Source organism: Brachycentrus maculatus, unplaced genomic scaffold (genome assembly GCF_059751285.1).
Source record: "Brachycentrus maculatus isolate JH-2025_06_01 unplaced genomic scaffold, ASM5975128v1 h1tg000115l, whole genome shotgun sequence".
Classification (NCBI taxonomy): domain Eukaryota; kingdom Metazoa; phylum Arthropoda; class Insecta; order Trichoptera; family Brachycentridae; genus Brachycentrus; species Brachycentrus maculatus.
The window spans coordinates 2430454-2452596 of NW_028280868.1; the positions used below are offsets into that span (position 1 = coordinate 2430454).

Genomic DNA, 22143 nt, shown 5'->3' on the forward strand with positions numbered 1-22143 from the left:
AATACAGGATTTCCTCCACTTTGGTTATATATTATTCCAATATATCGTATATTAAGGCAATTTATCAATGATTTTCTCAACATATATAAATAATTTTTTATTGAATATGAAATAAGCCAATAATTACAACTCTTACATTGACTAGTTAAAGTGAACATTTTATACAATGTGTAATATTCACCATTTATTCATGATTGGCCACCATATTACTCAAATTTCGGAATGACGCTTCATGTGACGAAACGATTCACATTTTCTTAAAATCCATTGTGATACATGTTTCGATAAATACAGTGTTGAAAATTAATGCTGAACGCATCGAAAACGTGCCTCAATGGATTTTAAGAAATAGTAGTATTTACCAAGTAAAATTCTAATTTTAAAAAATATTTTAGTTATTATTCTTATTATTAAAATTTCGTATAATTTGATTAGTTGTCAAGACCGACGCCGAATGGATTTGCGCCGCCTCATACCGAAGCGAAAATCAGAAAGCCTAAACACAAACTGTCCACACAATGTATTGGGATACGTAAGGCATATTTCTTGGTAATTGTGGATGCGACATTGAATTTTTAACTGAATATTTGTTTTCAATTCCAATTATTATCAACGTCAAGATGAACGTCCAAAAGTACATCTGGTAAGGGGGTAGAACCAAATCTTCGAGGACTATTCTTTAGTTTCAATGGTGTTTTGTTATTCAACGTAAGGGTGTGATTTCTTAAACACCCTATCAGGGATAGTTTTAGTACTAACAAAGCGAACCGCATACCTGAAATGAAAAACGACGTTTAGAACATATTCGTTGTTTTATAATATTATTTATTTTATATCGCACTTGTGGAATAAAGACCATAAAAGTTTTGACTAAACAAGCATTTAAAAAAGAAATAAAACTTTTTACTGCCTCACTACATTAATATGGGGAAAATTGAAAGATGGGAGGAGGAAAATGTGAATCAGCATCACATGGAAAGGCTAAAAAATGCAGATGTGTCGTATTCAAATCTTAAATATTTTGCTTCGGACAGAGAGCAGTAAAAACTCCTACATAGAAAACCGTTTACTTCTTAAACATAATATAGAGGTGGTACACACTATTAGACAAGCACCCATGTTCACACTAATAGCAAGGAAAATGACCTGATCAAGGTAAATTTTTGATCACACCACCCCAAAAGCACCAACTTAAAGCATGCAAGCAAGACCAGAAAAGAGTGAAAATAAACTTATTTTACAAAAAGTAAAAATACATTTTGATTCTCTATCATGCAATTTTAAGCAAAAGAAAAATAATTACCAAACTTTTTTTCTCAAATGTGAACGTACCCAAACATTGGCGAGGTCCATTTCCAAATGGTAAATATGGTGTTTCAGTTTCTTTTTTTATATCATCGAATCTTTCCGGAATAATTTTATCAGGTTCTTCGTAGTATTTACTGTCGTTTTGTAATCCCTGTGGACGAAGAAGGCGAAATTACATATCCAATCAATCAATCCATTTATTTATTAAATAGTTATTAAGTTCTTCCAGAAAATACGTACCAACATAGGAATCATAAGTTTGGTTCCTTTTTGGATAACAACATTAGATCCGGGAATTGTGTAATCCATCGAACAGACTCGGTCTATAAATGGGAAAGGAGGGTGTTTCCTCAGGCATTCTAGAAATTGAAAACGACAAATAACAATGAATATCATCATTTTTTATGTCACATTCATAACAAAATATTACTGATATTCAGTTATATTTACCATCTATAAATTTTGTGATGAAAGTCATCTCATTTAGGGCTTCAAAGGTAAGATTTCCGTCACATTTGGCATAAGCATTTTTGATCTCATATTTTAATTTTATTTGTAAATCCATGTTTTTGGCAGCTTCAAAGAGGCAGAAAGTTATTCCACTTCCAGCGGTTTCAAATCCAGCCGTGTAAAACATAAACACTTGTCCAATTAATACCTCGTCATTGGGAACTAAACAAAACAAAGGTAACATTTTGAGTGTGTCCAAATACTTGTTCACAAAATCTGGATTATCTCCAATTACAGGAGTTATTTTCATATTATTTTTGACATCTCATCAAAGATGAAGAAGAATATGGAAGTCTGGGCAGAATTTGAGAATTTGAATAGTGTGGTTGTCAATAATGGGTAGAATTGGTGAATGTTACACGTGTGTAAATTGATCACTTAAACCAGCCTATGACGGTCGTCAGCCCCGTAAATGCCCAGACTTCCATATTCTTCTTCATCTTTGATGAGATGTCAAAAATAATATAAAACAAAGGTATATTAGCGCTGTGCATAAGTGTAAGTTCTCGCGTTTCCTGATGATAGCATTGGTTAGAGTGTTATATTGATTATTTCGACGGCCCCTACGTAAAATACTCTATCTGCAAATCTGTTACTTTAAAGGAGAGAATTAAGAAGATTTTTTCAACATATTTTTTTTATTAACTAACGGTTTTATCTGAAAATCTAAACTAGTATTATACATTAAAAACACGATAAAATAATGTATTAAATCGTTTTAAAACTTTATGCTTTGTCAAAATTAAGTAGTTAGCGTTTTAGGAGTTCAGTTCATTTCGAAAATTCGATGTGGATATCGACTTATACTCCTGAAAATTAGGCGTATTTTTTTTTGTTTGTTCATATTTGTAGATTTACGGTCAGTTGATAACATAAAATGTGGTTAGAGAACTTTACGTAGGGCACGTCGATTTCTTTAGGAGTGACTCAAGAATTAGTTCTTGGACCGACCTTATTTATTTATCGAACCTATTGCGTACGATTCAATATGCTGACATACTCTTTTCCCCACTGCTCTAGGCTTGCAGAGAATATAATATTTCAAGTCTTATGTACCTTGAATTACGTAAGTGAACTGTGGTATAAGTTCACATAGAGAAGTGCAAGAAATATAAACACAAATACAGGGCCCCAATGAAGTAATGCTGAAACTGTAGCGCGAGTGGTATATTTGCTTCAGCAAACATATACTATTCTGGGATAGGTTAACAAGGCATAGATTGGTAGACTCCCAAAAGAGGCAGACGAAGAACTCCAACCTCATCATAAACCTACTTGTGGAGCATAGATGGGCTGGACAAGTCGCTCACTCCTTTCAAGAACGTCATAAATCAAAAATCGTTAATTTTTAGTTGTGCATGTTTTCGGAATGCCCAGAAAATGTACTATATCCCAGCAAAAGAGGCATATTTTTGACTTAATATTTACCCGATACAGGGCAGAAAGTGTTGTTTTTGCATTTTGAAGAAAAGATATTATTTAATAATTTTTTTAAATACACTAAATATTTTTTGAATGTACAAAAAACCTTCAGGTTTTGCCTAAAAAGATCTGTAGCATATGAAAAAGTTTAATAAGTGGCTTGATATTTATTTTTAACACATTGTATTATATTTTGAAACTTTAAAAACGTTCTCCTGAAAAATCAAGTTTTTTGATTTATGACGTTCTTGAAAGGAGTGGGCGAAGTGGCAGCACTCGAGCGCCATGTTGCGATTGCCAATGAAACAGTCTTCTCACATCATCTCACCAGAATCACTTATTATTTTATATTATGTTATTTGCAATATTTCTCTCTTTTATATAATAATATACCATTTAGTTTTAAACCAAATATGGCTGACCACTTTAATTATGATTTTTCACCATTCCCGACCTTCACATTATTTACGATTACAATCGAATTTTCAAATGTCCTCATCTCTGAAAACAGTCGCTTGTAAATTCGCGGTTGAATAATCTGCGAAGATTTAGAAAATTTAGAATTTTCCTTACCAATAACTTCACCGTCATTCCCTTCCCAGGATCCCTTGTTCCTTAAATCCAAGAGAGAGTCCAAATAGTCTCCCGGCCTTTCGTTTGACCCCTTCTCAACGGCTTCCGTCACCTGTTTCGTGACGTACTTGTACACACTCTCCGGGAAGAGAGAAATATTGAGGGCATTCATTGCTTCGGGTGCCAAGAAGAGCATGTTGCTCCGTAATCCCTGGTTTATTGACTCTTCGAAAAGCTGAAAATATTTTTTAAATATATTCAAATTCTCAATATTATCTCAAAGTCTGGGTATTCACAGGGCTTACGACATGTCATAAGTTGGTTTAATTGTTCACTTTATACACGTGTAACATTCACCATTCTACCCATTATTGAGAACCACACTACTCAAAATTTCAAACATTCAAAGCTGATGAAACAACAACGTTCACGACAACGCTCTAGCCTATTCAGGTTTTAAAAAATTAAATATTGTAAAAAATAACTCCTGATTGGAGATAATCCAGATTTGTAAACAAGTATTTGGACACACTCAAAATGTAGTAAATTAATTAACTGGTCAAATTACAAGCTTAAATATTTTTTTAAAAAAAACGTAGATGTCTCTCACGAAGTCTATCGAATTCAAGAACTGTGTTATCTAGAAGTAAGTACCTAGAAGTTCCAAGAATTTGTATAGTATGATTGTCAATTGTGGGTAGAATTGGTGAATGTTACACGTGTGTAAAGTGATGCTTACACTTAAACCAGCCTATGACGGCCGTAAGTCCTGTCAATGCCCAGACTCCATATTTCTCTTCATCTTTGTTGAGATGTCAAATATTAATGTAAAAAATAATATTAATATTGTTAAACAATATTTTACTTTATGACAGAGGTTCCCAACCCCGTGCCCACGGGCACCATAGCGCCCGTGGAATTGAAATTGGTATGCGCCCGCCACTATTCGACAGGGACAGAGTTTTTTCCTAGACCTTTATGAAAAATGTTAATTATTTTTATTTATTTCTTAGTTTTAATTTTTTGAGTGCCTAGGTTTATAAAATACGTTTGTAGGTTTGCGATATTGTATGTATGAGTGGATCCTTTGCTGACTTGTCGCAACTTGTCTAGCTGCGAGCCAGACTGTCGATCAAAAATAGGTGATGCCCGCCAACCTACCGATATTTTATAATGTGCTCTAGAGTACAAAAAGGTTGGAAACCCCTGCTTTATGACGTCAGCCTATGTATTAATTGAACAGCCCTCGTATAGTGTTAAAGCATTATCAGTTTATTTGAATATCTGATATATCTGCCGGTTTTGAAAACTCTGAATATCCGTATTATTACTCACTCGGTTTCCCAGTTTCCGCATGGGATCTGTCATAGGTTCCGCAATGGCCTTCCCATCCATCCTGAACACTGCGTCAGATATCATATCCGACGCGATACAACTGGACAATTCTTTTATTTCAATCGTATTTTCTGAAAACCATGAAACACATCATTACAATTTCAACTGAAAATTAAATTTTCATTTGAAAATCAAATCAATAAATTTGAAAGTCATGGAGCATCAGAAATTCAACAAATGAGAACATATGAGCCACTTCAGTGTGAATACAGTCCCTAATGTGCACCCAGTAGACGCGAGAACCTCAAAACCATCTTGACTTCTGATTGCAGTCGAAATGCGAAGAAGAGAAACAAGAGATTTAGATAAAGAAAGAAAAAGGAGAGTGAATGCCGGGAACAAAGTAAATGGTGTAATAAAATCAGTAATAGCAAATAAAAACCTTTAACCGAAACCTAAACTGGCAGTACAAAACCTGTACTGTCTTGGTTCCAACTCTAATGTATGGAAGTGCAAAAGAAGGATGAAAGTAGACTGAATGCAGTCGAAATTCGATCTCTCAGACGATTTTTCGGAAAAACGATGTTTGATGTTCGAACAGTGATGGAAGGAAATAATTCAAGGCTGAAATAAGCATTATCGATAAAATTAAGAAAAATCTGTTTAGAAGATGTGGGCATGTAAATCCAACGAGTAAAGAAAGAACGGTAAAACAAATTTAAAAGACGGATGTACTTGGAAATAGAAGCGGAAGAGACCGAGGAAATTGGGCATGATCAAGTATTTCAAATAGCTGATGGTGGTAAGGTCAGCAGTTGGAATAATCGTCAGGCATGTATGATGAAATGTATAATGGTGGAAAAGGCGAAGATAGTTTGTAAAGACAGATTGGTGTGATAGATTTATATTATCCACTGACACTTCGTATTTATTTTCGACACTTTTAATCTAATAATAAATTAAGATTGGTGTGACATTCTATTCTTTCTGCCTACCCCTGCGAAGAAGCGGCATGATAATGAGTTAGAGTATTGAAAGAAAATATTAGCCATAATTTCTTCATCCACGTGAAGTATTGTTTTTTTTTTTTGAGAGTAAAAACAAAATTAGAGTAAGTTTTGCATAGTAATTTTATTTGAAATGATTTTTCATACCTTTGCCAACTTTATTTTCCAGTTTTTGAACCACGCCCAACATAGCGTCGAACACATTTTTTTGCTTTTTTGACGTAAATATCGGAGAAAGTTTCGCTCTCGTGTTTTTCCACTCTTTCCCGTGAATAGAAAACAAACTATAAAAATAATAAGACTGCATTATGATCAATGTAATCATTTTTAATTTAAGTTTTACTTGGTAAATACCACCATTTCATAAAATCTTTTGTGACACGTGTTTCGATCCATTCCGCATCATTTTCAAACACCGTAAATGGTGCGGAATGCATCAAAATACGCATATCAACAGATTTTAAGAAATTGTGGTATTTACTAAGTAAATTTTAAATTTAAAATGGATAGATATTATCACAAAGTGACTGCCGAATCAATTAATGAAATCAATGGCCTTCTCCATATATTTATATACAATATCATCTGTGGGGAGAATAAATCCGGTGTCATTTGTAAAAACGTATAGAGTACAAATGTATGAATTTTCTTAAAATTAAGACTCTTTAAACAACATTCTCTTATTCTCTTATTTTCTCATTCAAGATTCAGCATTCTCTTATTTTTTAATGGTAAATTATTTGGGAGAATCACAGATGAATTCAAATTTATAAACATTTTCTTTATATATATAATTGTGTTACCTTTTTGCTCCCAAGGGATCTGTCTTTTTGGATATGTTAACTATTCTGTTATTAAAATAGTTAAAATCTTGCTTCAAAATTCTGCTAACCAAATTGAAATCCCTCACGACCAAGCAGGGCTTATCAGCCAAAAATATCCCTACATACGGTTCACCCTCGTGATCTCTACAAAATGAAAATAAATTAAATTTACATGACGATTTACTGTATCACGATTACATTGATTTCTTCTTCTTCGTGGGTTCTCTTTTTAAAAAGAAAAAAAATTGTGTTTTAATTATTCTCACAAATATTTCAATTTCATAATATATGATTATCTTATATTATGGTCTATCCATTTGGTTCGCTTATGTGTTTCTTTATTTAGTAAGCATCTAGACTCCCCAGCCCTGCTTAGTACCTCGTTTTTCCCTATTTCTTCTGACCGATGAATCCCCAACATGCGCCAGTAGTACCACATCTCAAACACCTCTGACTACCTGCCCGATAGTCCACGTTTCCCTTCCATACAACTGTATGCTCCGGACTAAAGTTTTGATTAAGTTTTTTTCTTATTTTCAAACTTATATTGTTAGATTTTAAAAGTATATATTTCTTATTAATTTATTAATTCGACAGAGTATTTTTTTAAATAAGTATTTCGACCAGGGTTCGAAGTAACATTGCTCTTTACACTTGTATTAATTTTGGTAAGTGTAATAAATATAGAGCAAAACTGATAATGCAGGCAGGAATTATATATGTATATTCAATTAAATCTGTAATTATCTTCAAGGTTCTATTAGAATATTAGTATATATTATCAGTACACGGCAGTGTTTCCCAATTAGTGGCACGCGTATCCCCAGAGGTACCTACTACATACTAGTACGGGTATCGGTAGTACGAGTAGTACAGGTAGTACGAGTACGGGTATCACTGACGTTTACGGGGAAACACTGATGTTTATTTGGACTTCCTGGTAATAGAACCCCAGATATGGAATTTTGCACGAAAGCCAATCGTACCAACCACTTCTCTACGAGTGCGGAAGATACTGTTTTGTATACTGCGTTTTATAAAACTTTTTTAATTAATACATACTCTGATTTGTTTATGGTATGTACATGAATAATATTGACCTTTGAGATTATATTTATAAACATTGTTTGAGTATCCATCAGTATGACGTTAGATGACATTGATAAGATTTTCAATGGCGCAATAATATTAATTATAAAATAGATGTGGTAAATAGAGCATTGTTATTGACATCGTAAGGTGTTTTTTTGGGTTAAAAGTTATATATGTTATGTTTTACGCAATCCTACAGATATATTACGAAACTTATTGGCACATAAAAATGTACATTTTTTTTTAAATAAAACAAAAACTTTGTTTTTAACCACTTTAATTAGGTACTGTTTTTCCAACCTGTTTCGGGAAATACTTTGTCTTTTTCGGGTATTGATAGACACGTTATCCATATCCACAGCGTTTTCCATAACATGTAAACGGTTGGAAAAATAGTACCAAAGAGTTAAGTTATTAAAAACAAATATTGTGTTTAAACTTTGTAAAATATAAACCATTTTAAATTTTTTTTAAATATAAGTTACATTATTTAACAAAGTTAGAAAAAATACACGAAATCATTTTTCCTAATTTTTTTAATTGCTACACTGTTACTAATATGTTTTCATGACTAAAAAAAATACAATACTTAATTTGAGTAGTCCACTTGCAAACCACGTTATGTTGAAAAATTAAGTTTTTTGGCTAATGGCGCCTAATAAATTAAAAAATAACAACGTCCATATTTAACATAATCTGCCAAAACTCGTTAAGTTAGGTATAAAATGGTGTAGAAAAATCAATACTCTTTCAAAACTCCCTATGCCAATCGACAGTTCACTTTCTAAAATCTCTAAAAAAAAGCGCAAATCGGTAGAAGGTTAAATATTCTACCGATATCCGCCATTGGCTAAAAAGCTTGATTTTTGGCATAACGTGGTTTGCAACTGGAATACTCATATATTTTTTTTTTGAATTATAACATTCTCTCATTTAAATGTTACTGTTTATATACGAAATCAGTAGCGCCAACTATACGGTGTCAACAACATTCTTTTTTTTACCCTATTTATGTAGGTAGGTACTTAAATAAAAATACTTACTCGTATATTTTCCTCAAATAATCCCCGATGGAATATTTCAACGTTAATAACGGTCCCAGGTTTCCAATAAACGGAGTTGGCGTCAGGTACTTTATTCCACGATCTTTCCAATGATTAAAATGTCTCGTGACATACAAGTAGGCAGTGAAAAAGCACGACAAACTCAATATTATAAAAACGAACATTTTGAAATACAACGGTAGGGTTTTAGAGCATACGTATTTACTGTTACTGTTATTGAAAAGGAATGATCAAGATAGACTGAAGAATAAGGAAGAAACTCGATAAATATAAACCTATTTAAATATAAAATCATGTCATTGTTTATATTGCATGTGAGTTTAACAAAATACGTAGTTGATTGATACGGTTACCATAAATCTGAGAGTTGTGCGGAAACGGTCACTTCTGTATAAAAGTTGGATTCAATTCCAATACCGGAAGTAACTAACAAGCTAAAACTGCTGAAAGCATAGATTTTGGAAACCTTTTAATATAAAATAGTATTACTAAAGAAATTGTCCTTATCATATAAGTTAGTACGGTTTTATTATTAATCAAACAATATTGAGCGCCAAAATCTTCAATACATTAGTATTGAAGTCCTTTATGACTTTATGTTAGTTTATATTGATTTCCAGCTTAAGTTTTTGACATTAAATTATCAAATATATAGAAGCCAGAAACACTTGATACGGTACCAAATTTGTGCACTTATTGACGTGATTACATTTCTTCTCCGAACCCTTATCCGCACCCAAAGGTACAGAGGGCATTGCATCGTATTGAGTCAGTGTTCTCTTGATCACTACTTACACGAAGGCAAGATGATGACTCTTGCACTTCATGGACTAATCCAGGGTAATATTAAATAAATATTACAGTGAAAAATCAGAAATATTTAATTTCACCCCCCCCCCCCCTCACTGTTACACAACGGAGGCGGACTTTAAATTTGCTAGATTTAAGTGATCAAATCCAAAAACGAAATTAACTAACAACTTTTTTTAAAGAAGACGTTATTAGACTCTTTTTTTGTTATATAATTAATGTATGAAAACGGTGTCATAAATTTTTTTTAAATAACCTTATATTTCTGTTAAAAAAGCTATGAAAAAATCCAAAATTCAAGTAATTACTAATTTCATTACATTTAATTACATGTCATATTTTATTATGTTTTTTATTATTATTTATTTACACTATATATTTATTGTATTCAAATCCTAGATTTAACTCGTGGGAGCGAAATATATAGACGTCTTAACATGAAACACCTTTTTACAATAAGCGAATATAAAATCTGGTCATTCGCATGCCTTATGACCTGACGTTGACCGTCTTAAGTGATCACTTTACACACATTTTAACTGTATCCATTTCTAAAAAAAAGTCGTTGATATTTGACCCTTACAAAGTTTATACACTTTGTAAGGGTCAATTATCAACAATATTCAGTACTTTTTTTACAAAATGTTCACAGTTACAATCTCCTATGGTAGAGATTTTTATTTTGTTATGTGTGCACTCAATGTAAACGTCAAATAGGTTATAGAAATAAACTACACTCCATCCAATATTAAAATAAATATTAATATCGCACCCGTAGTCATAACGCTTGGTCACCCTGATAAACAGGAAACTTAAGAAGGTAAATAACAATATGTAATCAATGTAATCGTCGTTCTCTAGACAAACTATTGTATCTGCATTTTGCACAAACATTACATGAGGGCACTTTTATGTTTATATACAACAACAAAATCCCATATACGCATAGCCTATGCGTGAAATTTTGGTTGGTTGGAAGATATTGTTTTTTAGCAATAAGCCCGCCAATGTACTTATTTCTTTTCTGTACATGAAGTTTAAATAAATAAATAAATGAATATAAAATATATCGAAAATACAATTATCGTACGAAGATGATCGTAATAATTTTTTTCATAATATTTTGAGTGTGTCCAAATACTTGTTCAAAATTAATTCGGGTTACTAAAAAAAATTGTCAAAGTATAAACTGCATTAAAAAAAACAATGAAAATGAGGTTTTCAGGCATTTCCCAGTATGTGAAATAATCCATCCAAATAAATGGTTCTCTGCAAAATAAAACCTTTAACAAACCAACCATTAATGGCTGCTATGAACTCGAACATGAGAGCGTCATGAGAGCGTCATGAGATTTATGATATATGTATGAGTTCCAAAATATTGAGTAACGTGGTTGTCAATCACAAGTAGAATAGTGAATGTTACACGTGTGTAAAGTGATCACTTAACCAGCCTATGACAGGTCGTAAACCGTGTAAATGCCCAGACTTCGATATTCTTCTTCATGTTTGTTGAGATGTCACAAATGTTATACATTTAAACCAGAAAAAATGTTAATTTTTACTGAAATACAAAATAATAAACAAACTGTTAAATAGTGTAAGGTATGATACTTAAAAGCTTAGAAAATCTACATAAACAAACCATCTTAACTGAAATCACTTGTCAATGTCAGTAAATAGTAATAAACCTCCTCATGTAAAAACACACCATCTCCGATGCCTTTCAAGAAATGCCTGAAACATTACTAACTATCCTTGGGACCCTAACTGTCCCTCATATCGTTCTTCATTAAATTCCTCTACCTCACCCCCCTCAACTCATTACCTGTTTGTACTTCCTTTACCTTTCTTAATTTCATCAATTTACAGTTACAGTAATATAAAATATTGTAATTATTTGTTCATTCATACTGCGATATATTTTTTACGTTTATACATATAAATAGGGTCTTTTTTAGAGGTATTCAAATCAAATTTCCTACAATAAATTTATTGTGGCACCCGCCGTGTGGCATTTTGCGTGTTGCGCCAATGATTCCACCTGCCCATAAAGCACACCAAATAGTGACTTTTAATGGATGCAAGGGCGTCTCGACAAAGGCTTCTATACAAGCACTATCTGCCCTCTCATTTTGACCCGTATCACTAGTTTATTTTAGGTTGGTTGGAATATATTACGTCTCAGCAATTAGCCCGCCAATTGAAATATATTCTTTTACTACATTTTGAGTGTGTCCAAATACTTGTTCACAAAATCTGGATTATCTCTAATCATAGGAGTTATTTTCATATTATTTTTTGACATCTCATCAAAGATGAAGAAGAACATGGAAGTCTGGGCATTTACACCAAAATAATAAAAATGAGAATGATATTTTCTGGCGTTTCTCATGTATGTGATTATAATCCAGGGTTCGGATCTCACATAGGTACTAATAAAAGAGTTTCTGCTCAATAAAAAAGCTTCTTTTCATCTCACCAATAGATGTCTCTAGTGAAGTTCGGATGATTTAAGAACAACGTTTCGAAATTGGTTCATGTATATAGAACTTCCAAGAATTTGAGTAGTGTTGTTTTCAATAATGGGTGAATGTTACACGTGTGTAAAGTGATGACTTAAACCTGCCTATGACGGTCGTCAGCCCAGATCTCCAGGTTCTTCATCTTTGATGAGATGCCAAAAAATAATACGAAATATATTTTGTACAAGAAGTTTAAATAAGTAAATAAAATCAAGAAATGAGATCAATATAATTATGTACGATAATATGATAATAGATATTATTATATCTCTAATAGTATTTAGACATTGAAAACATTATATGACAATAAAAATCATTTGCATATTGCACGTAAGCAGATAATGCAAGTCATATAATTTATTTCATGTCATTAATGTATAATATTGACATTATAGTAAACATGTCTAACAGAAACATTTATTACAAGGACATGGAAATTAACTCTATTACCTTGCATCATTTATGAGTGGCATCTTAAGAAGTAAGGGGTAAAAACTGAGAATATTATTTGTTTTATAAATTTAATGATAATTGATACCTACCTACTTACAAGTAATGAACAGATCCAGCATTAGAGATATAACTATATTGTACATTCTTCTTCTGGTGTCATTATCAATAGTTAACAAAAATAGAAATAGTTAGCAATCCCATATGTTGCGGAATTGCTTTTGCAATATAGATGCTTTTTCGAAAACTACATCTCAGGATCTACAAGATATCACTACAACACTCGAAACGCACAAGCAAAAAAGATCACCTTTGTACAAGGGTTGGAATCGATTCTAACACCAGAATCCACCTAAGTAACTAACAAGCTTAAAATGCTGAAAGCGTGGATTTTAAAAACCTTTTAACACATACTTTGCAGGAGGTTTTCCCATGAACCCCGACCCTAACTATACTCAGACAGTTTGCCGTCCGACCCTCAGTATACTAATGACAAGTAACCTCAAACCCAATTTCCATCTGTACAATGTATTTTGTTGTCTCTCGCGCTCTACCAAGAGTAAGCAAATAAAACGCTTACAAGCGTCTCCCCCTTTTTACCAACAGTATGTAAAAGACGCTTTTAAGTGCATCCCGCAAACAATGTGTTAATATAAAACGGCATTGCTAAAGAAACTATCCTCATCATATAAGTTAGTACATTTTTTATTTTATTTAAACAATAAAATCTTCTAACACTAAAGGACAAATCTCCTGGCTCTGGAAAATATCAGGACAGTCGAGGCGCTATTTAGAGCTGCCCAAGACGAGGACAATTACTCTCAAGTGATAGTCAAAGTCAGGGGGACCCAATCGGGATAGTATTCGTAATTTGTTCTCAATTTATATGTATTTCATTCCAGCTTAAGTTTTTGATGTCAAATTGTCAAAAAATCATACATCCATATCCGCTCTCTACGTCGAGCATATAGTCTACAAACTGCCTCCAGTCTCTTCCGCTGACTGCCAGCTCTTTTGCATCCTCCCAAGTCAGGTCTGCATCACGAGGTTCAGACAGAACTGCTGACACACTGTCACTGGTGGACTGTCCTGGGCAGAAGGAATCAAGTTTGCCTCTTTTATATTTGCCTCTTTTATGCCTTATAAAAGAAGCAAACTTGATATCATAGTGTCATGGCCTAGCCAACCAAATTGTCTTTTTTTTATGACAGTTGTGAACATGAGTTGCTGCGTACTGCGCCGTTTTTCCTCGTTCCTCACAAAGTCAAACCACCACACTAAAAAACATTTCCAGCTCATGTTTTCAATGCCAAATTGTCAGATATGGAATACGCAATCAAATTTGTGCACTGATTGATTGTATTAAGATAATGATTGCTTTAAGTAATGATCAAATCAAAAAACTGACAGTCACTCACTGTTATAGATATGCCTTATAGCATATTATATATCAAATTGACAATCACTATACTGTCCAAATTATCCCAAAAGTACTTTTTATAATGACTTACTTATGGTGTACTTATAGTTTAGACCTTAACAAAAAAATTGGTAGATAATATTCATATGAAAACATAATATAATTCCTTCTTTTCTGACTTTGAAATGAGGCCGGCGCAGAAAGTAAAAATACCCTACGCATCCTTATGCATCAATCGATCTAACGGGTAGAAATACCTTTCCCTTAGTATGTTAATACAGCCATATTATTTAATTGAGTGGGCCTTATTGAAATGAGTTTAAGGGATGTAAAATGGGTGAAACATTAATAAAGTTGACAATTCATTTGTAATATATTTTAATATTTGGATATAAAGCATTTCCATCTACAATATTACAAAATTTTACCATAAACAGATCAACAAAAAAATATTGAAGTAAACTGTCATCAAAATATGATTTGTGCAATTATGTATTTATATCACAAACTACCTAGTTTTAAAAAAATCACGGTTAATAATTATTATATTCGTATTAAGCTAAGAAATGCATATTTTAAAAGAAATATAATACGTAGTATAGTATAATTATAAAAATTAATGTTGTAAAAATTTTCGAGACAATGTCTTTATTAATGTATTTTTTCTTATTCTTTGTTTCAAGTGGCTATTGTACTACTAATAGTTTATTTAGAACAAAAGCAACCAAAACCATTACTCTTACTAAGATAGTGCAAAAACACAGGAATGATGTGCGAAAAGAATATATGGAAAGCCACTAAATTTGACTGGATCACAATTTAGAATTGACTAATCTAATCTATTCAGCCTTTCGGAGTTTCCACGCTCCTATTCGGTAGCGCAGCCAGATGAGGCCCAAATCCATTCCCATTTGAAGCCAGGACCATATGGGAGTTACTTTAGATCCCTCAATTTCGGTCCAGTAAACTGCTTCCTCCGCTATAAGGATATCAAACTGCTGGGCAATATATAGCAGTTCAACATCAAATGCCCTACAACCAAAAGGATTATTACAAGCAATCAAATATATGATAATATTATAAACAAACAGGTGTTCAATTGCCAGAACTTAACTCCGATAGTTTAAAGTCTAAACAGCTCAAAATCACAATACCTTAAAATCTCAATGGCTCCCAAATCAAACATTGTCAAAAACAGATTACATCCCAAAACGTAATGCCATAATACCAAATATGAAAATTGATTTCTCCCCAATGTTTTTATATAAGTATTCTGTTCTCTAAGCAGCATAAAAATTCAGGACTTATTTGCTTGACAATTCACACTCGTGAAAATAATTTAAATGAAATCGGAAACAAGTATTTAGTAGCGTAAATTAACATTACTTACCATCGCTCGACATGCATGTTCATAAAACAGACCCTCGCTGCTTGTCTAGTCAGAACTTTAAATCCACATTGCGTATCTTTAATTCCGCGTACAGCAAAAAGCCAGACCAAAAAGTGGAAACCGTACATCAAAACAGTCCTGTAAAAAATAAAACAAACTTTTATTTAACTACTTAATTACATTTCAACAAATTCTTGCGAGTGGTTCAAGGGACAAGTGGATTACGCAAATGTCCAGAGAGAGCTGATTTGCAAGAAAAATCATATTTCTAACTGGCATAACAATGAAATCTGTTGGTGTGCTTTGATAAAACTATCAGGGACACAGAGATATTGTCTCACGCATTTCCCACAGACTAATGCATCCATTTAGTAATTTTTAGGTGCAAGACAGCGATGTGATGTTGCAACTCGATTCAAGTCTGGTCATATCTATCATTTCGTTTAGAAAATCAGCCGTATTCTCTGAAGTAAAGATATCTGAAGAAAATTATTTTGTATCTTTCCTATACTTAAAACATGAAATATGTCAGTCAACCCACATATTATGGAAAGGTATAAATCAACAATATATCTCGATAAAACCCACCTAAACATACTCCTCGAGGCAATAGATTCATCCTCTAAATGTGCTCGTGATCCGATAGCAATTGCTGACTTTTCAGCAACAGTTTCTGGTTCAGAGATATAATTTTTGCCAAAATATTTTGTCAAGCTTCCTTCCAATTTTGTAAATTCTGAAAATTTTGTGGCTCCATCAGCATCCGCGAAGAGAATCAAAGCACCTCTGGAACTCATGACGCCCTGGAAAATGGCAGATATCAAGTTGACAGTGTATTTGTTAACTTTGATTAATTAAATATAGATTAACTTTTCCTATGAATTTTGTATTTAAAACCTCTATGTTAAACTACTGTTTTTTGTCTAAGAAATCTTTTGCTTAAAAGTTAAAGCACTCACATTCACCTAAGTCGAAGGGTATATATACCTCACAGAGTAAGTAAAATTGTCCATTTTTACATCATTTATGCGACCAATTGATCGTTTATAGAGGCTATGCCTGAGAGTTTGTAGATTTACTCTTACTTACTATTCTTCTCTTTCAGAATGTCTAAAACATCTTCCAGGAGAACTCTATCAAAAGCTTTAGTTAGGTCAACAAAACACAGTTATTTTATTACATAAAATGCAGTTCCACTATATGTCAGTACAAAACTTAAATCTAGCTTAAATTACACATCATGGTGATGCCTAACATCTCAAATCGACATTTTATTATTACAAATTAAATACTAACCAACTTAACAGCGCCACCTTTTCCTCGGTTTTCGATTAAATCCAAAACACGAACTTTCTCAACTCCATACTTCTTGGAAAAACGACTCGCGACAGAAACTGTATTATCACGACTTCCATCGCTCACAACAATAATTTCGTATTTATATTTAGGATTTTCTTTAACCCTAAGTTCCAAAAACTGTATGCATTCATCAAGCATTGGGGGTACTGAAAAAGAAGGAGAAGAAATGAAATAAATACCACAAATCCGAAGCGTGGATTAAAAACCACTTTATAACTTTCAACTTACATCGCACTTCTTCATCATAGGCAGGAACTACCACACTTAAATTTATCGATGGCGGGTCTGATAATGAAGGAAATTCTATATTTTCTCCTGAATCATGATCTTTGAAATATTTCTCGTCCTTATACCTTTTCACACTCGGATATGGTTTAGTAAATACTAGAATTATTAAGCACATCTAAAAAAAACAAGAGACAGAAATATCAACAAGTTTACATATTTATAAAAGATATTCATAGCATTTAAAATAGATAAAAATCGAACCAGTAGAAATCCGGAGATCGCCAAACATCCTCCATAAATAAACACTGTCGTTAGTTGCAAATAAAACATTTTAAAACTGCCTTAAATTACACATTACAAACATAACCTAACGCGGCGAAAGTACAACAAACGTCAAAAGAAAAATGTCAAAATGTATAGTTATAGCCACGTCCGAAACATTGCAACAAAAAAATATGCTCCCCATACACATTATATCATTCTATTCAAATACCTATTCCGCCATACATCCACTAAACCGCAGAAGTTACATAAATATATTGGCGAAATGCAGGCTAATAAATATATGCACTTGGATAAATATCTAAATCGATGATATAAAAATAAAAAATTGTTTTATATGCTACCGTAATGCGTAAGATGAAGTTTCATTTTTCATTTTTTTAACCTTATGCATGTTTTTAATTCTCATATTTGTGAAATTACATCATTAAAATAATGCTGCATTAAAAATTATTTTTATTCACATGTGAACGTTTTCTTCTGCTTTGTGTATTTATGGTAAATACTATTAAAAATAATACGACCTGAACAAATATGTTTTCAAAGTAATGACCAAAAAATAATAGATCGCGAAAAGTAGATTAAGCTTAGAAACGCTAAAAACTCAATTTCTCTGTTTTTTTTTATTTATTTATTAAGTCAATAATAAATAGTTGATATCAAATATAATACAAAGTAGTATGTAATGTTCATCAGGAATAAAAGTGGCATTTGGATTATTACTTTCATAATTGCGAAAATATTGAAATACACCGCAATTATACGTCACACTCATCTTTTTTTTAGATTTTTTTCTCTTAAAAACCATGATTGGAATTATTTTTTTCCATACAAAACCCGTATTATTTGTAAAAAAAAAAGATTAAAATAAAAAAAAATCAGCACCATGACCAAATTTAGTTATTGCTGTGATTTTTACGAATTGTAAAGCCGTTTGAATATATCATGACTATTTTATTCGGGTATTTTCTTGTTGACCATTACACTACGGAGGCGGACAACCGTTCTGGAGGTCCCGGGTTCGATTCCCAGGGGGGTTTAATAAATATAAGTGATTTTTTCACTATTATTCAATATTACACTGGAGTGGTACCTGAAGTGGAGGGCTGACCTTTCCTTCATGTGTAATCGATCGAGATAACACTGCGTTTATATGAAGCAGTGCCCTATGCACTATTGGGGTACGGTAAGGGATTTATTATTATTATTATTTTCTTGTTTATTTGTTAATTATAGATGTTTTTATTCTAGAAACGATATAACCAAAATATTATTTATTTATATCTAATAAACATTTCAATCTTCCTTAGTCGCTTTTTATGGACTGTATATGTGTGCCTATCCTTACAGTTGGGAATGCGTCGGTGGGTACTGTGTAGGCATTATTTTTTCTAAATTCTAACTACACTAAAACTCTATAATTTAATAGTCTGTGGCTAAAACCATGTGTCAAAAACTGTCAACAAAAAATAACCTGCACATTATTTTAATTTTGTATTTTTGAAATAAGTTCACTAGAAGTAGAACAAATCTCGCGAAATATATATAAAATAACTTCTTGTATTTTATTTGAATCATAAAATGATTTCAGAAGCAAGTATCCATTTTATATTCTGTATAAATTTTGTCAATAAAACTCATGTTTTAAATCAATTTGTTGAGTATTTTTTTTCACAGTCGATAGGGAAACATTTTACAAACCGAACTATTTTAAATCGATGTGTATTATATTGACATAAAAATAATTATCTTTTTTTCTAGTTACCGGGAGACGAAGATGGTGGGCATACCTGCCGAACATTTGTTTTTCAAGATGAAGGACATACTCTTGGGAATGCCTTAAAATGCATTATTTCCAGATAGTAAGTTCACACTCGTCTTACAAACCTATTTATACTGATAATCTATTCAGGGGTTTCCTTTACTGTGTTTCACGGGTTAAAACAGTTTCAAGTGTTCAATTTAAATGTCAGAGACCAGGTATATTTTCTGCTTTTGAATGGAATTTAGTAAAAGCATAATATTGTTGGCTTTCGAGGGTAATTTCACATCATTAAAACAAATAAGTGATTAATAATGAATGAAGTTAATAATAAGTGTCGGGTTGTGGTCCCGTGGTTAGTGTCGCGGACTCTTAAGTCAGTTTCTCGGTTCGAACCCACTCTACCACAATTTAATACCTATTTCTAACAATGAGCCGCTTAGGCTTACAGCAATAGTATGAAATTGAAATGTTTGTGTAAATAATTAAAGCACAAATATTTCTCTTTTTAAAAAAAAAAGATACATCATAATACTTATGTTTGTGACCCTCTTTCGCACCCAATGGTATTTCGGTCACTTCACCGATTTGGTATAATGTTAACTTGATCATTATGGATGATAATGAGAAGGTCATTCCTACACTTAAGAAAAATAGTTCTTTTTAATTCCATAATTGCCATTCTTACTTCTTCTTCTACTCGGTGTAGACATTGTGAACTGTTTTAAAGAAGGATTAGCCTCCTGCGATATTGATTCTCAGCTGTCTGTCTATCTCTTTGGTGGTCTGCCTGGGAATCGTCTACCTTGAGGTTGGCCGTGCTGTGCAATGTAGGGGAGTCTGAATGGTTCCATTCTCCTCACATGTGCATGCTTATTACTAGTCCAGGGTATATTTAATGAATATTACCGTGAAAAAATCATTTACATTCATTTCGACCCCAGGACTTCTTAAACGTTAGCCAATAGTGATAATCACTACATTACAGAAGAGGATCATAATACAAAAATAAGTCAAAACTAAAGATTATCCTACACTTATCACCTCAATGCCACATCGGCATCTTCACCACTTAATAATGCCTTGAACCTGCTCTCATAAATACAGTGTAAGCTTCACATCTCTTTGTTAGGGCACACCATCAATAAATATGCATTGAATTAATTTTTATTTGCAGTTGCTCAGAAAGGAGAGCACTCTTTTTTGTTTTGCCTCAATTTGCCATTTGGTTAGCTATGGAACTTGATAAAAAGAAAGAGAATGGGAAGACCAGAGGGAAATGAGATATTCAAAGCTCAGGGACCATAGACTGGCAACACCGCATCAACCTGTCTACACACTGCATGCAGTTCACTAGCTTTTTGCAAGGCAAATGTTGGGATATGGAACTCTAAATAAAGAAGTCAAATTGAGGCGATGCTGATACATTGCTAAGAAAACTATTGTGTGGCAACCTCTTTTAAAAAGTTTTATAAGTTTTATATTTAAAAAAAAGAAATGAAGAGAGAGGATGGAGTATTGAACCTTAGATTTTAAGTCCCTGGCACTAACTAAACCACAACTTGACTCATTACTAATGGAGATATGAAAAATGAACATACATGTATTTCTTTTTTCAGTCCCGAGGTCCAGTTTTGTGGCTACACAGTCCCTCATCCTGCCGAAACTAAAATGAATTTCAGAATACAAACATTCAATGTAAGCGCTGTAGAAATATTAAAGAAAGGCCTCGAAGATTTAGAAGATGTGTGTGATCACACTATATCACTTTTTGAAAAGGAACTTAAAGATTTTAATGCCTAAGTATACAAATCTGACAAACCTAATTACTGTCTATGGAGGTGAATATTATAAAAACTTATCTCTTAATGCACTCTAAACGTGGAATACAAAAAATAATGAGATTGATATGTGTATAAAGCGTGAAAAACAAATTTCGAGAACTAAACAACTCTGTTACAGTTTCATACTATTTTTTATAAAAATATATGTTACAAATATTTATCTTTCATTTATTTTGTGAAACTGACACCCCTACATAATCCATAATAATGCTTGATATGGATAGATAATGTCTGCTGGTTCTCAAACTTTTATATGGCAGCAATGGCTGGCACATGAAGCGGTGAGTTATCAGTGCCCTTGAGTTTCGATGGACTTAATTTCCTAGATAAAAAATTATTCAAGCCGCATTACTGAGAAACATCAGACCTTCAGTCCACTAGCATTAATGCTTGAATTAGAGCTGGTTATTCAAAAGATCCGCACCAATGTATCCGTATCATTAAGAACGGATCAATTGAATGACAGATCTTGCATCGGACAAGTCACACCAGTAAGGGGGAAGAGAATGCAATGGAAATTTTTGGATACGGTTTAGTAAGATCATTCCTGTTCATTTCCAGTTTTGCATAAAATTTTTGCTTCTAGATCAGGGCTGTCTAAAGCACAGCCCGCAGTATGTTTTTGATCCTTTAAATATAAACCACCTGTAATCTTATGCACCACAAAAAGTGACCTGATACAAATGTTTTATTTTTATATTTAAATCATGTTATTCCACAGTTGAAATAACAAATGCCAAATAACAATAATGTTTATGATCTATCACAATGAAAATTTTCATCCTAAAAAGTTTATTAAATTTTGAAAACACCCAATAAATAAAGGTGGGAACTGACCAAAGTATTTTGGTAACGTAACATTCGCAGCGAGCATCTGAACATCTCACGGAGCACTCGGAACGAGCTCAGCTCACTGTATTGACTACGAATGCTCGCAT

At 32.7% G+C, this 22143-nt stretch overlaps 2 protein-coding genes and 1 long non-coding RNA gene across 3 annotated transcripts; 1 reads left to right on the forward strand and 2 right to left on the reverse strand.

The window, feature by feature from the left end:
• Positions 1-215: 215 nt before the first annotated feature.
• On the reverse strand, positions 216-9299 carry LOC148309946 (cytochrome P450 6j1-like). Its single transcript, XM_088259265.1, has 9 exons — positions 9115-9299; positions 6959-7123; positions 6303-6439; positions 5149-5279; positions 3814-4048; positions 1759-1980; positions 1549-1667; positions 1333-1459; positions 216-775 (listed from the first exon to the last, which is right to left on the reverse strand). The coding sequence occupies exons 1-9, from the start codon at positions 9297-9299 to the stop codon at positions 594-596; spliced, it is 1503 nt and encodes a 500-aa protein (XP_088115391.1). The 3' UTR covers positions 216-593.
• Positions 9300-14879: 5580 nt separating this feature from the next.
• Positions 14880-17712, reverse strand: LOC148309947 (dolichyl-phosphate beta-glucosyltransferase-like). Its single transcript, XM_088259285.1, has 6 exons — positions 17579-17712; positions 17318-17492; positions 17027-17235; positions 16319-16533; positions 15731-15868; positions 14880-15372 (listed from the first exon to the last, which is right to left on the reverse strand). Exons 1-6 carry the CDS (start codon positions 17645-17647, stop codon positions 15180-15182), a joined length of 999 nt encoding a protein of 332 aa, XP_088115411.1. The 5' UTR covers positions 17648-17712; the 3' UTR covers positions 14880-15179.
• Positions 17713-19031: 1319 nt separating this feature from the next.
• Positions 19032-21363, forward strand: LOC148309948 (uncharacterized). Its single transcript, XR_015837462.1, has 3 exons — positions 19032-19192; positions 19361-19461; positions 20981-21363. It is a non-coding gene; the product is annotated as an uncharacterized LOC148309948 (long non-coding RNA).
• Positions 21364-22143: the final 780 nt, after the last annotated feature.

Bases quoted from the DNA above. Each gene is read 5' to 3' on its own strand.
- LOC148309946 (XM_088259265.1), bottom strand. From the start codon at position 9,299: ATGTTCGTTTTTATAATATTGAGTTTGTCGTGCTTTTTCACTGCCTAC. The intron at 6,440-6,958 runs GTAACACAATTA...TTATTTTTATAG, and splicing joins GATCCCTTGGGAGCAAAAAG to TTTGTTTTCTATTCACGGGA. The intron at 1,460-1,548 runs GTACGTATTTTC...CTTCGTCCACAG, and splicing joins AACTTATGATTCCTATGTTG to GGATTACAAAACGACAGTAA.
- LOC148309947 (XM_088259285.1), bottom strand. From the start codon at position 17,647: ATGTTTTATTTGCAACTAACGACAGTGTTTATTTATGGAGGATGTTTG. The intron at 17,236-17,317 runs GTAAGTTGAAAG...CTTCTTTTTCAG, and splicing joins CTATGATGAAGAAGTGCGAT to TACCCCCAATGCTTGATGAA. The intron at 15,869-16,318 runs GTGGGTTTTATC...TATTTTTTACAG, and splicing joins GCCTCGAGGAGTATGTTTAG to GACTGTTTTGATGTACGGTT.